We start from the raw sequence: 14,818 nt of genomic DNA, 5'->3' as shown, positions 1-14,818 counted from the left end.
CGCCCCAGGCATCCTTGCGCAGCGCCAGCACGTTACTTCCGCACCGCTCTGTTTGGAGGCTGCGCGGTTGTGACATCCCAATGGCGGCGCTCATGTAGAATGGGTGCCGCCATTTTGTACCTACTAAGTACATACTAGGGTTAGGGCGTCCGGAAAGGACACCCTTTCCTAACCCTAGTACGTACCTAGTACGTACTTTAGGCGCATCTGGAACATGCCTATGACAGAAAGTATTTGGGGAATCTCTAATGCTCACAAGATAACTACTCAATTTAGATGTGAAGTTGAAGGCTTTCATGGCCGCAGCCATAGTTTTTTGTGGGGTTTTCGGGCTATGTGGCCATATTCTAGAAGATTTTCTTCCTGACATTTCGCCAGCATCTGTGGCTGGCATCTTCAGATAATGCTTGCCTGGAAAAAGTGGGTATATCGCACAGTGTGTGTGTGTGTGTGTGTGTATCCACTTTTTCCAGGCAAGCATTCTCTGAAGATGCTAGCCACAGATGCTGGCGAAACGTCAGGAAGAAAATCTTCTAGAACATGGCCACATAGCCTGAAAAACTTACAAAAAATTCAATTTAGACTTCACACCATGACAAAATTAAGTAATCTTAACTGTGGTTTGGCACAACATCTGAATTAACAAACTATGATATGTGATAAAACATCAAATCATATAGAGAAACTATGGTCTAAAGTGAGTTTGCAAATGTTCATTGGTGCTTACAATGCAATGACAAAATGTGTGACCTGAAGCACCAAGTATTTATTACTCCCAGAAATGCCTGCAGTTATAAAAGCTAAAAATGTGAAAGAATGACAAGTGAAAGCAGTCACACACCATGATTTGCCTGAATGCCTGGAACTGTTTTGTTCTATAACATAGTTGCCCAAGTTCCTATACACTTTTACTGCAGTGTTAATACACACTAGTGTAGTTGTATTGGATTCTATACTGTATACCAGGGGTTGGCAACCCCCAGCCCGTGGGCTGGATGCGGCCCACGGAGGCGGCAGGACCAGCCCTAGCCCGGTCCTGCCACTGCCGCCTCCTCCACCTCCTCCTGGGCCGCACAACCGCTTGACTGCGCTGCCCTCCTCCTCCTCCACCGCGCGGAGGAGGAAGAGGAGGGCCGCGCGGCCTGGGGCAGAGGAGGCAAAGGGGGAAGCCCTGCGCTCCCCTCCCCTCCCCACGCCACCCACCTCCTTCTCCTCTGCCTCCTCCACCCCACCCCCAGGCCGCACGGCACATGGAGGGGGAAGGAGGAGGAAGAGGAGGAGGAGGGGGAGCAGAAGGAGGAGGTGGTGAGTGGCCAGAGGCCTCAAGGTTTTTTAAAATTTTTACTTTGTGTGCTTTAAGTGCTAACAAGTCTCCCTTGCTTTGACAATGATAGCGTGATGATGATATGAGTCAGCTTGAGAGGCATGCAGGCACTGTTTCAGAAGCTGAGAGAGTGTCACCTTCCAAAGTGTGTTTTGGGTGCTTTTAATGCTAACAAGTCTCCCTTGCTTTGACAATGATAGTGTGATGATGATGATGTGCAGTGAAGAAAAACCAAAATCCTTTGACCAAGTACACACTTCTGAGAAGTACACTTGGTGCAAGAACGGTGAAACCTCCTTGACATGTTCAATGTGCATAGCCATGTTAAACCATGCTAAGTGTTAAACCCAAGTGTTTGGTTATGGAATAAACCTCTGAAATATGCAAGAGGCCATGTTAAGTAAAGCCATGTCAAATGTCCAAATGTGCTGTTTGGAATGGGGGAAGGGGGGTGGCCAGAAAGGGAAGTACATTTCTGCCATCTGTCTAGAAATAATGCCAAAATGTCCTCCATTTTGATCATGCCTAAGAAACATGCATTTATATTAACATTTAAAAAAAATCATCAATTTTTTGTGTGCCCTCCATTTTTTAAAAATGCGCCCTACATTTGAAAATGTTGTCCTATATTTGTCCCGGTTTGGAGGTCCTGACTTATGGCAATCCTACCCTTAGGGCCCTTGTGGCCCCAGGCCTCTCCCTCCGGAGGGAGGACTGGGGCCGCATGGGCCAAAAAGGAGCCCGCGGAAGTGGCCTGTTGCCTCTGCGGGCTCCCCCCAGGGCCCTTGCGGCCCCAGGCCTCTCCCTCCAGAGGGAGGCCTGGGGCCGCACGGGCCGAGAAGGGGCCCACGGAAGCGGCCTGCTGCCTCCACGGGCTCCCTCATAGCCCTTGCGGCCCCAGGCCTCTCCCTCCGGAGGGTGGCCTGGGGCCGCATGGGCCAAAAAGGAGCCCGTGGAAGCGGCCTGCTGCCTCTGCGGGCTCCCCCCAGGGCCCTTGTGGCCCCAGGCCTCTCCCTCCGGAGGGAGGCCTGGGGCCGCATGGACCGAGAAGGGGCCCGCGGAAGCGGCCTACCGCCTCCTGGGCTCCTCCATGGCCCTTGGAGCCCTTTTGACTGAAGGGAAGATCCGAAGGGAAGGGCCTGGGACAGGTGCCCAAGCCCTTCCTTTCGGCCCCCCTCCCCTTCGGCCGAAAGGGCCCCTTGGAGCCCGTTCGGCCGAAGGAAGGGACCGCCTCCTCCTCCCCACGGGGCTTCAGTGGAAGCTCCGTCCTGGTGTGCGGCTCCACCCTCGGAGGGCGGAAGCTCCACCCCCCGGCTTCGGCCCCCCAGTTGTCTGAGGGACAGCAACCCAGCCCCCGGCTAAAAAAGGTTGCCTACCCCTGCTGTATACCATGGTTTTAAGCTTATTTGGTGTGCAAAGTAGATTAATTCCCTCACCCACTGAGTCCAAAGAGAGGGATCTGTGTGCTGCACTATGGACCACGCGTATGATACCCTATGAACAACAATTAGTAAGCTAGCAGTGCCCTAACATAATTGTAGGATATGTTTTGGTTTGTTGTTGTGTGCCTTCAAGTTGTTTCTGACTTATGGTGACCCCATCGTGAGGTTTTTTTTGGCAAGATTTGTTCAAAGAGTGTTTGCCATTGCCCTCCTGAGATAGTGTGGTTTGTCCAAGGTCAGCCAGTGAGTTTCCATGGTTGAGCAGGGATTCAAATCCTGGATCCCTGGAGTCGTAGTCCAATGATCAAAGCATTACACCATACTGGCTCTCATGGCTTGGTACCTGAGCTGAGCTAATGAAAGCAACACATGGCAAATACATACATTCTGGAGGAAGTCTGTTCTTCCTAAAAGCAAGCCTCTCTGTTTTTTTCCTGCTTTCTGCCAAACTGAACAGGACTCCGTAAACATACTGACGAACTGGCCTATAAAGAAGAGCAGCAGGAGGCAGGTCTTTGTTTGCTTCATCTTCAATAGAAACTGCAATTTTAATTTCACCCTGCATATGAAGAAAATGATTAGTAGCACACCAACTTCTGCAGTTTCAAGCATTAAATCAGTTGTGTACTTACTACTTATTTTCAGCACCATCTTCATAAAATGCACAGTATATAGAAACATTACCACTTTAGTAATAATAATAAATAAATAATAATTTTAATACATACATACATACATACATACATACACCACCCCTCTGTCCAAGACAACCGGAGCACCTTATAAGTTAAAACAGTACAGTGCCAAATCCCAGTATTTCATCCACTGCCTAAAATAAAAATTAAACAATTCACAGTTTAAAACACACCTTAAAATAAACAACCAAACAGTGGCTATTGCAGATTCAAAGGGGTAATGGGTTCGGATCTTTGGTGGCCGGTTATCTATTCGAGAAAGGCCTGTCGAAAGAGATCCGGCAGGTAATGTGATGGATCTCCTCCGGCAGGCCATTCCACAATCTGAGAGTGGTCGCCGAAAAGGTCCCATGGATGGTTGCAGACAGCCTAGTTTTCATAGGGTGTAATAGATTCCTCCCAGAGGACCTGATTGCATGCGGTGGGTTATATGGAAGGAGGCAGTCCCTAAGATAGGATGGACCCAAGCCATTTAGGGCTTTAAAGGTCATAATCAACCCCTTGTAACATGCCCAGAAACTAATGGACAGCCAGTGGAGCGATTTTAAAATAGGTGTTATGCGAATGCTTCTGGCTTTACCAGAAATCAACCTGCCATGTTCTGCACTAATTAAGTTTCTGACCTAAGCACAAGGGTAGCGCCATGTAGAGCACATTGCAGAAATCAAGTCTTGAGGTTACCAGTGCGTGCACCACAGTTTCTAGGTCCCTCATTTCTAGGAAAGGGTGCTGCTGGCGTATCAGCCGAAGCTGATAACAGGCACTCCTGACCTGATTTGCCATCTGGAGTGACAGGTCTAGGAGCAGCCCCATAATGAGAACACAGTCCTTTGAGGAGAGTGTGACCCCATCTAGGACTGGAGGTTGTACCACAATACCTGGGTTAGAGGCCCCTACTCTAAGTACCTCCATTTTGTCTAGATTCAGTTTTAATCTGTTTTTCCTCATCCAGTCCATTACTGCTTTAAGATATTCATTGAGAGGAGAGACGCCATCTGAAGTCACAGCTATAGACTGAGACATGAAGAAATATATCTGGGTGTCATCAGCGTACTGATAACACCCCGCCCCATGCCTCCAGATGATCTCTCTCAGCGGGTTCATATATATACAGAGTAGCATCAGGGAAAGGATGGTGCCTTAAGGGATGCCACAGTTAAGTTCCTTTTTCACTGAGCAACTGTCCCCGAACATCACCTTCTGGAAACTGCCTGAGAGGAAGGAAAGGAACTATTGCAGTGCATTGCATCCATTTCCTAATTCTCTCAGATGTTCCAAGAGGAACAGTGCTGGGCCCAGTGCTATTCAACATCTTTATCAATGGCCTGGATGACAGAATTGGTAGTATACTTATCAAATTTTCAGATGACACCAAATTAGGAGGAATAGCTGATATCCCAGAGGACAGGATCAAAATTCAAAATGACCTGAATAGACTTGAAAGCTGGGCCAAAGCTAATGAAATGAAATTCAATACGGAGAAATGTAAGGTACTGCACTTAGGGCAGAAAAATAAAATGCACAGATATAGGATGGGGGACATCTGGCTGAATGAGACTACATGTGAAAGGGTTCTAGGAGTCCAAGTTGAACATGAGTGAACAGTGTGATGTGGCAGCTAAAAAGGCCAATGCAATTTTAGGCTGCATCAATAAAAGTATAATGTCTAGATCAAGGGAAGTAATAGTGCCACTTTATTCTGCTTTGGTCAGGCCCCACCTGGAATGTTATGTCCAGTTTTGGGCACAATTTAAAAAGGATGTTGAGAAACTGGAACGTGTCCAAAGGAGGGCGACTAAAATGGTGAAGGGTCTGGAAACCATGCCCTATGAGGAATGACTTTGGGAGCTGAGGATGTTTAGCCTGGAGAAAAGAAGATTAAGAGATGATATGATAGCCCTGTTTAAATATTTGAAAGGATGTCATATTGAGGAGGGAGCAAGCTTGTTTTCTGCTGCTCCAGAGAACAGGACCTGGTACAATGGATGCAAGCTGCAGGAAAAGAGATTCCACCTCAACATTAGGAGGAACCTCCTGACAGTAAGGGCTGTTCGACAATGGAACAAACTCCCTCGGAGTGTAGTGCAGTCTCCTTCCTTGGAGATCTTTAAGCAGAGGCCGGATGGCCATCTGTTGGGGATGCTTTGATTTGGATTTCCTGCATGGCAGGGGTTTGGTCTGGAGGCCCTTGTGGTCTCTTCCAACTCTGTGATTCTATGATTCTAGGATGTCGTGATCAACTGTGTCAAAAGCCACTAAGAGGTCCAGTAGCACCAACAGGGTCACACTACCCCTGTCATCCAGATAAAAGTCATCAGTTAAGTCTGTAATACTGAATGCTAAATATACTACTACTACTACTAGTAGTAGTAGAAGTAATGTAATACTAATTGTACTAAAAACAATGGAGGATCCAAAATCTAATCCAAACCTTGCTGATTGATACTATTTTTATTCTGTCCTTTCTTCAAGCTGCATCACACATGTCCCCTGACCGAACTTATGGAAGTAGCAACCTTATGAGGCAAATTATACCAAGTGGTTGGCCTAAAGACATCCTGTTTGCTTACAAATGGAGTATAACTCTGGATCTCATGTTCTAGTCCACCAATCTAATTACCACTTCTGTCTTCATTACTAGGGCTGCAACCTTAATTGATTAATAAAATCTGATATTCCTTCAGCATTAGTTTGTTAATCTTCAGTTAAGCTTAATAGATTTCCATATATTAAAAAAATATTTTTTTCAAACAACTCAAATTGGTATGAAACTAAATGCCTTGAAGTTTATCATCCTCAACTGAAATAAGTGAAGAAATTAACTGGTGGGATGATTTGGAACGGACTATGTTGCTAAATAAAATCCTTAGGCCTTAGCATATAAGGAGTTTGGGGAATGTCAGGAACTACGAGATGAGGATGAAACAGCTTATTATAACACCTGGAGCGGCTGGCTTCAGAAGGAAATTCTCAAAAAGAGAAATGCAAGAGGAGAATGAAAAATCAGCAGTACTCATGAAAGATTATCAGACTAGGGCTTATCGTCTATCAGTCATCCCTGGATAGTTGGGGAAGCGCGTGTGTATGAATGCCTGGTGATTCCATGATGGTGGAGGAAGCTGACAATTCCATGACGCTAAGGAAGCATGCCAGGCATTCATACACACGTGCTTCTCCAACGATCCAGGGACGATTGACAGACGGTAAGACCTAGTGTGATAATCTTCATATTGAATGCAATATCCATTCACTCCATAGAATCTTAGATGCTGCAACCTGAAACACACAGCTGCACAATAATAAAATTTACATATGCATCTATCAAGGCACATGGTTAACATGGGGGCTAGGAATGGGATTGTTCCTACAAGACAGGATTTCAAAGGGCTCAAGTTCTAACTATTTTAGAAAGAATGCAATAACACTAATGTTTTAAACCAAAGGTTGACTGGGTATTCTTCAAATTACCTTGTCTTCACTTGCAGATACATTAATTCATTTAAAATAAGAGATGAAAGAAAGCACTCTGTGTTTCCTGCAAGCCCCTGCCCACAATCCCCCCTGATTAAGTCAACCCATCTGGTTTGTGGTCTTCCTCTCTTTCTTCTACTCTCTACCTTTCCTAGCATTATTGTTTTTTCTAGTGATCCATGCCTTCTCATTATGTGGCCAAAGTATGATAGTCTTAACTTGATCCCCTTTGCTTCCAAGGAGACCCCTGGTCTGATCTGTTCAATAACCCATTTGTCTTCTTGGCTGTCCATGGTATCCTACAAACACTGAAACTTGAAATGCTTACCTTTGTTAGAATATGAAAGATGTAGGGATACATTAACCCTTTTTTGTGTCTGTGCTCTGCCACTCGTAATACTTCAGGTGCTACAGGAGGTAATGGAGGAGTGGTAATGTCCATATGGTTCCTGGTGGGCATTGATAACAGACAAGGGATGTGTGCACTACTGGTTTGGTTCCCTTTAACTTCAGCTGCCTGGTTTCCTGAAGAAACAGTAGAGGAACCTTCTGCCTGTAATGTATATATATATATATTTAAAAACACACGTCTATAGCAAAGTCTTTCTCTACATTTAAAACAATGAGATTTATGCCTGTAAGTACCAGACACCTTTGAATTTTGGAGACCAAGTTTTCTTTGCACAGTGGGCTCTTGGTATCAGCTGTGATTTGGTTCCAGGATTCCTATGGATACCCAAATCCATGGTTGCTCATGCCCCATTATATACAGTGGCATAGTAAAATCATGTCCTGTATTAAAAAATGACAAAATCAAGGTTTGGCTTTTGAGAATTTTTTTTGGGGGGGGGAGGGGGGGAATCCATGGATGCATAATCTATGTTAAGGAGGTTTTGCCACTATAGCAGTAAATGACAGAAAAAATATGTTGCATCCTCTTGTCTTCCCTCAGTGGCACTGCTTTTCTGCAGCAGTGTAATTGCATCTGCCTGTGAGGCAAGAGGCTATGCTGTAAAAGACAGGTTTTTGCTGAGGAGCCCGGCTTAACGAACCAAACAGCTACTAGGAAGCAATAGTAATGTAGGGTGTCACATGAAGAGGATCTCTCAGGGATAACAGAAGTGGCACAATAGCAAACACTTGTTTTTCAGGACTTCACATCCATATGCAAAATTACATTGTTTTCATTATTCCATATCAGGCCAAGTGGCCTTTGGAGGAATGTGTTGTTTCGCAAATATGAGAGAAGGATACTTTCAACAAATGTTCCTTCATGGTAAAGGGATGGGACTAAGCTGGTTTTCTGCTTACCATGATATTTAGAGCTTTTATGTGTCTCTTGGCCAGTAGCCAAAGAGTATCTCCCCCCCCCCAAATAAATCAAAGGTTTACTGGTGCAGTCAAAGCCTCATCAATACACACTACAGTGCTAAGAACAAGATTACCTTTGTTTGGTCTCCTGGATCCACACGTGCTTGATTTTCTGACTGAGTTCCTGTTTTCTCCCAGCTCAATTTGTTCCCACCAACATGACTGAAGAAAAAATAGCATACAATTTTTATTCTCGTGATTAAGTAAAGTAACAGCAAGTTAAAAGGAATTTTTATTTTCAAGTAAGGAAATATAAAGAGGAGGGAGTGTGCTGACACCAGTTGTAAATTTGAAACAAGTTGTATTTATTTAAACAACAGTAAAACTTTAAACTTTGAAAGTGCATTTGCCAGTGGCATTTGTTTTGGTTTCAAGAACACATAACACATGCCATGTAATAGAATCATAGAATTATAGAGTTGGAAGAGACCACAAGGGCCATCCAGTCCAACCCCCTGCCATGCAGGAAATCCAAATTAAAGCATCCCTGACAGATGGTCATCCAGCCTCTGCTTGAAGACCTCCAAGGAAGGAGACTCCATTACACTCCGGGGGAGTTTGTTCCACTGTCGAACAGCCCTTACTGTCAGGAAGTTCCTCCTAACGTTGAGGTGGTATCTCTTTTCCTGCAGTTTGCATCCATTGCTCCGGGTCCTAGTCTCTGGAGCAGCAGAAAACAAGCTTGCTCCCTCCTCAATATGACATCCCTTCAAATATTTAAACAGGGCTATCATATCACCTCTTAACCTTCTCTTCTCCAGGCTAAACATTCCCAGCTCCCTAAGTCATTCCTCGTAGGTTATGGTTTCCAGACCTTTCACTATTTTAGTTACTCTCCTTTGGACACGCTCCAGTTTCTCAATGTCCTTTTTTAATTGTGGTGCCCAGAACTGGACACAATATTCCAGGTGGGGCCTGACCAGAGCAGAATATAGTGGCACTATGACTTCCCTTGATCTAGACACTATACTTCTATTGATGCGGCCTAAAATCCCATTGGCCTTGTTAGCTGCCGCATCGCATTGTTGACTCATGTTCAACTTATGGTCTACTTGGACTCCTAGATCCCTTTCACACGTAGTTTCATTCAGCCAGGTGTCCTCCATCCTATATCTGTGCTTTTCGTTTTTCCGCCCTATGTGCAGTACCTTACATTTCTCCATGTTGAATTTCATTTTGTTAGCTATGGCCCAGTTTTCTAGTCTGTTCAGGTCATTTTGAATCTTGATCCTGTCCTCTGGGGTATTAGCTACTCCCCCTAATTTGGTATCATCTTCAAATTTGATAAGTATGCCCCCAATTTTGTCCTCCAAGTCATTGATAAAGATGTTGAATAGCACTGGGCCCAGGACAGAGCCCTGTGGGACCCCACTGGTCACTTCTCTCCAGGATGAAAAGGAGCCATTCTTGAGCACCCTTTGGCTTCGGCCAGCCAACCAATTACAAATCCATGTAACAGTTGCCTTGTGTAGCCCACATTTTACAAGCTTGTTTGCGAGAATATCATGGGGAACCTTGTCAAAGGCCTTACTGAAATCAAGATATACTATATCCACAGCATTCCCTTCATCTAGCAAGCTGGTAATGTTATCAAAAAAAGAGATTAGGTTTGTCTGGCATGACTTCTTTCTCTGAAACCCGTGTTGACTTTTTGTGATTATGGAATTGCTTTCTAGATGTTCACATACTCTCTTTTTAATGATCTGCTCTAGAATCTTTCCTGGTATCGATGTCAGACTAACTGGACGATAATTGTTGGGATCCCCATTTTCCCCCTTTTTGAAGATGGGGACAACGTTTGCCCTCCTCAAGTCTGCTGGCACTTCTCCTGTTCTCCAGGAGTTCTCAAAGATTATTGCCAATGGCTCCGATATTACATTTGCCAGTTCTTTTAATACCCTTGGATGTAGTTCATCTGGTCCTGAAGACTTATATTTGTTTAGGTTAAACAGGTATTCCTGTACTATCTCTTTGCTTATTCTGTGCTGAAATTCCTCTTTTCTGTCCTCTGCTCCATTATCCTCAGTTTGAGTTCCCTTTGCCTTTTCTGAGAAGACTGAGACAAAGAAGGTGTTGAGTAATTCTGCCTTTTCTCTGTCCTCTGTTAGCATTTTGCCATCTTCTGCACGCAGTGGCCCTACTGTTTCCTTCTTCTTCCTTTTGCTGCAGACATATCCAAAAAAAAAGCCCTTTTTGTTGTTCTTAACCTCTCTAGCAAGCCTGAGTTCATTCTGTGCTTTGGCTTTTCTGACTTTACCCCTACACAGGCTCGCTATTTGTTTGAATTCCTCTTTGGTGATTTCCCTATTTCTTATACATGTCTCTTTTTAATCTTAGCTCAGTTGAAAGTTCTTTAGTCATCCATCCTGGTTTCTTGAGACATCTCCCATTTTTCTTCCTCATTGGAACTGTTTGAATTTGTGCCTTCAGAATCTCCCTTTTAAGAAACTCCCATCCATCTTGAGCTCCCTTCTCTATTAGTATTGTTGACCAAACCAAAATGTAGCACTGCCCTCTCAAAGGCTGCGTCCCATCTAGTTCTGGTGTCTAGCCTGTAATGTTTGATGAAAGTCAGTGGCTGGGACCAGACAGGGGCCATGGAGACATCCTTCCAAGGCACCCCAGTCATAAAAGCGGAGAATGTGGTTAGCTAGTGGAATATGCTTGAACCCGAGCAGGAAGTGTTTTCCCTGAGAGTTCATAGCAAAGTTGGATGGTGCCTACCACCCACTTAGAGAATCTCTGAATAGTCACAGCTAGTCCTAGGATGGAGGTTGTTGAACCCCTTAAGTAACTTCTTTACCAGAGGATCCTTGAAAAGGAAAGGTCAGCCCTCGAATTGGTAGTGAGAGCATATAGCAGATAGGTAACACTTGAGGCATGTGAGGCAGAGTCCAGAGTCAGCAAGAGTCATTAGAAATTTTCTAAGACAGTCAGGAACAAAGGATGGAGAGAGGTTCTTAGCAGAAAGGAATCATAGAATCATAGAGTTGGAAGAGACCACAAGGGCCATCCAGTCCAACCCCCTGCCATGCAGGAAATCCAAATCAAAGCATCCCCAACAGATGGCCATCTAGCCTCTGCTTAAAGACCTCCAAGGAAGGAGACTCCACTACACTCCGGGGGAGTTTGTTCCACTGTCGAACAGCCAAGTCCAGGAACTTGGTTCTATTTAATCAGGTAGGGCTTTTTTGTTGATGGCTTCTGAGCAGCCAAGGTGACTGTCCGTACTGAGTCCAGAAAGGCCTCTAGGAACAGAGTCTCCATGCACCAAAGGAAGGGTCTTGATATCTGGGTTAGGAGGTCAGGACAGAACTCGAGATGGAGAAATTCTCTCTGAGACAGATGAAAGGAGGAGAGAAAACCAAGGTTGCTTCAGCCACCATGATGTGATGAGGATGATGTCGGAGCGGTCAACTCTAATCTTGGCTAAAACTTTTGTGATGAGTGGTAAGGGGGCAAAGGCATACACCATTTTTCCTGACCACTCGAACAGAAAAGCATCATCTCAGGAATCTGGCACTCGAATTCAACAACAAATCTAAGCACAGTGGTTGTTGAGGTGGGTGGCAAAGAGGTCAACTGACGGTTCACTCCAAGCACAGAACAGGTTGAAAACTGTCTTAGGATGGAGGCACCAGTTGTGGCATGGATTTGAAGACCCGCTGAGCTGGTCTGCTAGTTCGTACTCCTCCACCGGGAGATGGATGGCTTATAGGATTTTCCTCTGGATGCACCAGTCCTAGATGCAAAGAGTGATTTCTAGGAGCGTCTAGGATCTTATCCCTTCTTGCTAAGATGGTCATCTGTTGGGGATGCTTTGATTTAGATTTCCTGCATGGCAGGGAGTTGGACTGGATGGCCCTTGCAGTCTCTTCCAACTCTACTATTCTATGATTCTATGTTTGTTAATACATGACCATGGTGTTGTTTGTCAACAAAAATACCACCTTCCCTTGAAGGGTCTAGAAGGATCAAAGGGCTTTCTCGACAGCCAGCATCTCAAGAGCACTGATGTCGAAAGTTTTCTCTAGTTGGAACCACTTGCCTCTGACTGGGCGCCCCAACTGTCCATGGAGGCATCAGTTGTCAGGCTGATCTGATGCTGAGGAGGCAGGAACAGCATGCTGGTACAGACATTGTCAGGATCGAGCCACCCACCGAAGGGAGTGTGCCATGGGCCTCGGTACCGTGAGCCATTTAGTTGGAGAATCCTCCACGGGATCGAAGACAGAGAGGAACTACCGTTGGAGGGGCTTGAGATGGAGACTTGCGCATGGGGTGACATAGGTTGTTGACATCATGTGTCCGAGGGCTATCTGGGCGGTATGTGCTCTGATTTGCCTGTGTGCTAGGCAGTCCCGTATTGCTATTGAAAGTGCCTGATACCTGTCTGATGGCAGATATGCAATGGTCCGGTCTGAATCGAGGATAGACCCAATGAACTTGACTTTTTTTGATGGGATCAGGTAAGATTTTTCCAGGTTGACGAGCAGACTGAGGGAATTGAGGAGGGACAATGTAAAGTTTATATCCTTGTGAATCCCCTCTGGATAATGGGCAGCCAAGAGCCAGTCGTCCAGGTATGGGGAAGACCTCATGGTCACCCTATTGGTGAAGGTAGGCTGCAACAGGTGACATGCACTTGGTGAAGACCCTCGGTGCTGTGGAGAGCCTGCAGGGAAGCACCCTGTACTGGAACATGTAGGAACCAACAGTGAAGGCAAAGAATCTCCTATGATCTTTTCAGATTCCCATATGAAAATAAGCGTCCTTCAGGTCAAGGGCTCCATTTCAAGGCTGCACTGCTGGCATGTCATCGCTCCGTGCACAATCTGGATGGTGTTGTGTAGCTGCAGCACACCTATGACGTGCTAGGGTTGCGAGGCGTATGCACGCCCTGCCCCCGAGCAACCCTAGCACGTCATGGGCGCTCCGCAAAGGGCCCATCTGTACTGGGCCTGAGAGGCCCTGGGAGAATCCTAAGGAGTCTTAGGTAAGGGCTTTTTGGTATGTGAGGAGCGCTGAGATGGAAGGGCTGGAGTAGATGGAGTCAAGGCTCTAAAGAACTGAGCTTGAACTGTAAACCAAGAGGCCAGATGTGGAGAAGCTGATCTCTTACAGTCAAGATGGCGACGAAGCTGAGTAGGCTCAAATGGCAACAGTTAACGGCCCGTGTCATAGTTGTAGACTAGATCAGGGCAGCGTTGGGACAAGAGGGCATCAGGATCCTCCTGGACAGCGTCGTTGGCCCCTGCCCCGAAGATAGCTCGCTCCCAACGAGAAAGGGATTCAAGTGCACAATCCCGAGCATGCTTGGTATCAAGAAAGGAGCTCTGGTAGGAGGTCAAGGTAGGTAAATCAGAGTCTTGGATTTCCCCTTCAGATTCACTGTCAAGGTCGACATGCATAACCTGAGAAGTCCCAGCAGAGGTGGCAGTGTGACAAACTGACTTACAAACCAGCCAATCAGAAGCCAGAGATCCACTAGCCAATCAGGTGCTGACTGAGGAGTTTAAAGATCCCGCTTGGCAGTTGGGTTGAGTCAGTTAGGGTTTGGAATCCTGAGGGATGAAGCTGGAGTTCAGTGGGGGAGATAGTTAGGATTAGAGACTGAGGGAACAGTATTCTGATAACAGACCAAGGAAGGGTCTGTTAGGTCCAGAGAGGGACAGTATTAGTTCTGGAGAGTCTAGAGAGGAGAGACTCAGTGTAGCCAGACTCAGAAAGAGGGGTTTGGGTTACATAATTTCTTGAGTGTTAGTATAGCCTGTGCAGCTGAGTTATTATTAGAAAGATAAAACCAGACTTGTATATATGTAACAAAAGAAGACATAATAACAACTTTATGTCAAAGTTACCTTTGCCTATTCTGTGTTAAAATAAACTTTTATTCTTGTTTAACTATCCACTTGGCCTGTGATTTAACATCCATCCACACTACTGACCTTTAAAAACCCACGGGGTATTGGGTCACAAAGAAGGAAAGAATTGTGAGGTGGTGGGGAAACGTTACAGGCAGGTGTACGAGGAGCCTGTAAGATCTCTTCAGCTTGCCGATGAAGATTTAGTTTTATTCAAGCCTCTGGATGACCAAACTTCTCCTGAGAAGAAGAGATGCGGGCTTTCTTTGAAGCTGAGCGTTCAGAAGGCTTGTCCCACTTAGAAGGAGAATCCACATCGTCAGAGTGTTTCCGTTTGGTGGTCTTTTTAGAATGGGAATCTTCGGAAGGATGGTCCTTATCAGACCTGGTAGTTTTCTTGTCCTTAGAAGATTTCTCCTTATGTTTATCCTTAACTTTCTCCTTCTCAGGGCTCAACAGCTGGGATGGGTGGGGTGGAAGTACTCTCCAGCGCTGGAGCGGAAGAGGGCCTTAAGGCTTGCTGGTACAAAGCAACCCTAAGTCTCAAGTCCCAATTTTTGGGGGCTTGTGGAGTCGTGGCCTTGCAACGGGCACAAGACTGAACATTGTGGCCCTCCCCCAAACACAGAAGACAGGAGTTGTGTAGGTCTT

The 14,818-nt window shown here is 45.7% G+C and overlaps 1 protein-coding gene across 5 annotated transcripts in view; it reads right to left on the bottom strand.

The window, feature by feature from the left end:
• Positions 1–14,818, bottom strand: part of FAM120A (family with sequence similarity 120 member A) — a 97,103-nt gene that overhangs the window by 38,552 nt on the left and 43,733 nt on the right. For all 5 annotated transcript variants that reach the window (XM_089522983.1, XM_089522992.1, XM_089522967.1 and 2 more), the window contains 3 exons: positions 8,378–8,465; positions 7,261–7,485; positions 3,151–3,325 (listed from right to left, as the gene is read on the bottom strand). In XM_089522983.1, coding sequence (XP_089379109.1) covers positions 3,151–3,325; positions 7,261–7,485; positions 8,378–8,465 — 488 coding nt within the window. The remainder of the gene's footprint in view (positions 1–3,150; positions 3,326–7,260; positions 7,486–8,377; positions 8,466–14,818) is intronic.

The sequence above is a fragment of the Sceloporus occidentalis genome, unplaced genomic scaffold (assembly GCF_023333645.1).
Source record: "Sceloporus occidentalis isolate IW3139 unplaced genomic scaffold, rSceOcc1.0.p SCAF_1, whole genome shotgun sequence".
Taxonomy (NCBI): Eukaryota; Metazoa; Chordata; class Lepidosauria; order Squamata; family Phrynosomatidae; genus Sceloporus; species Sceloporus occidentalis.
This window is presented reverse-complemented; position numbering and strand designations above follow the sequence as displayed.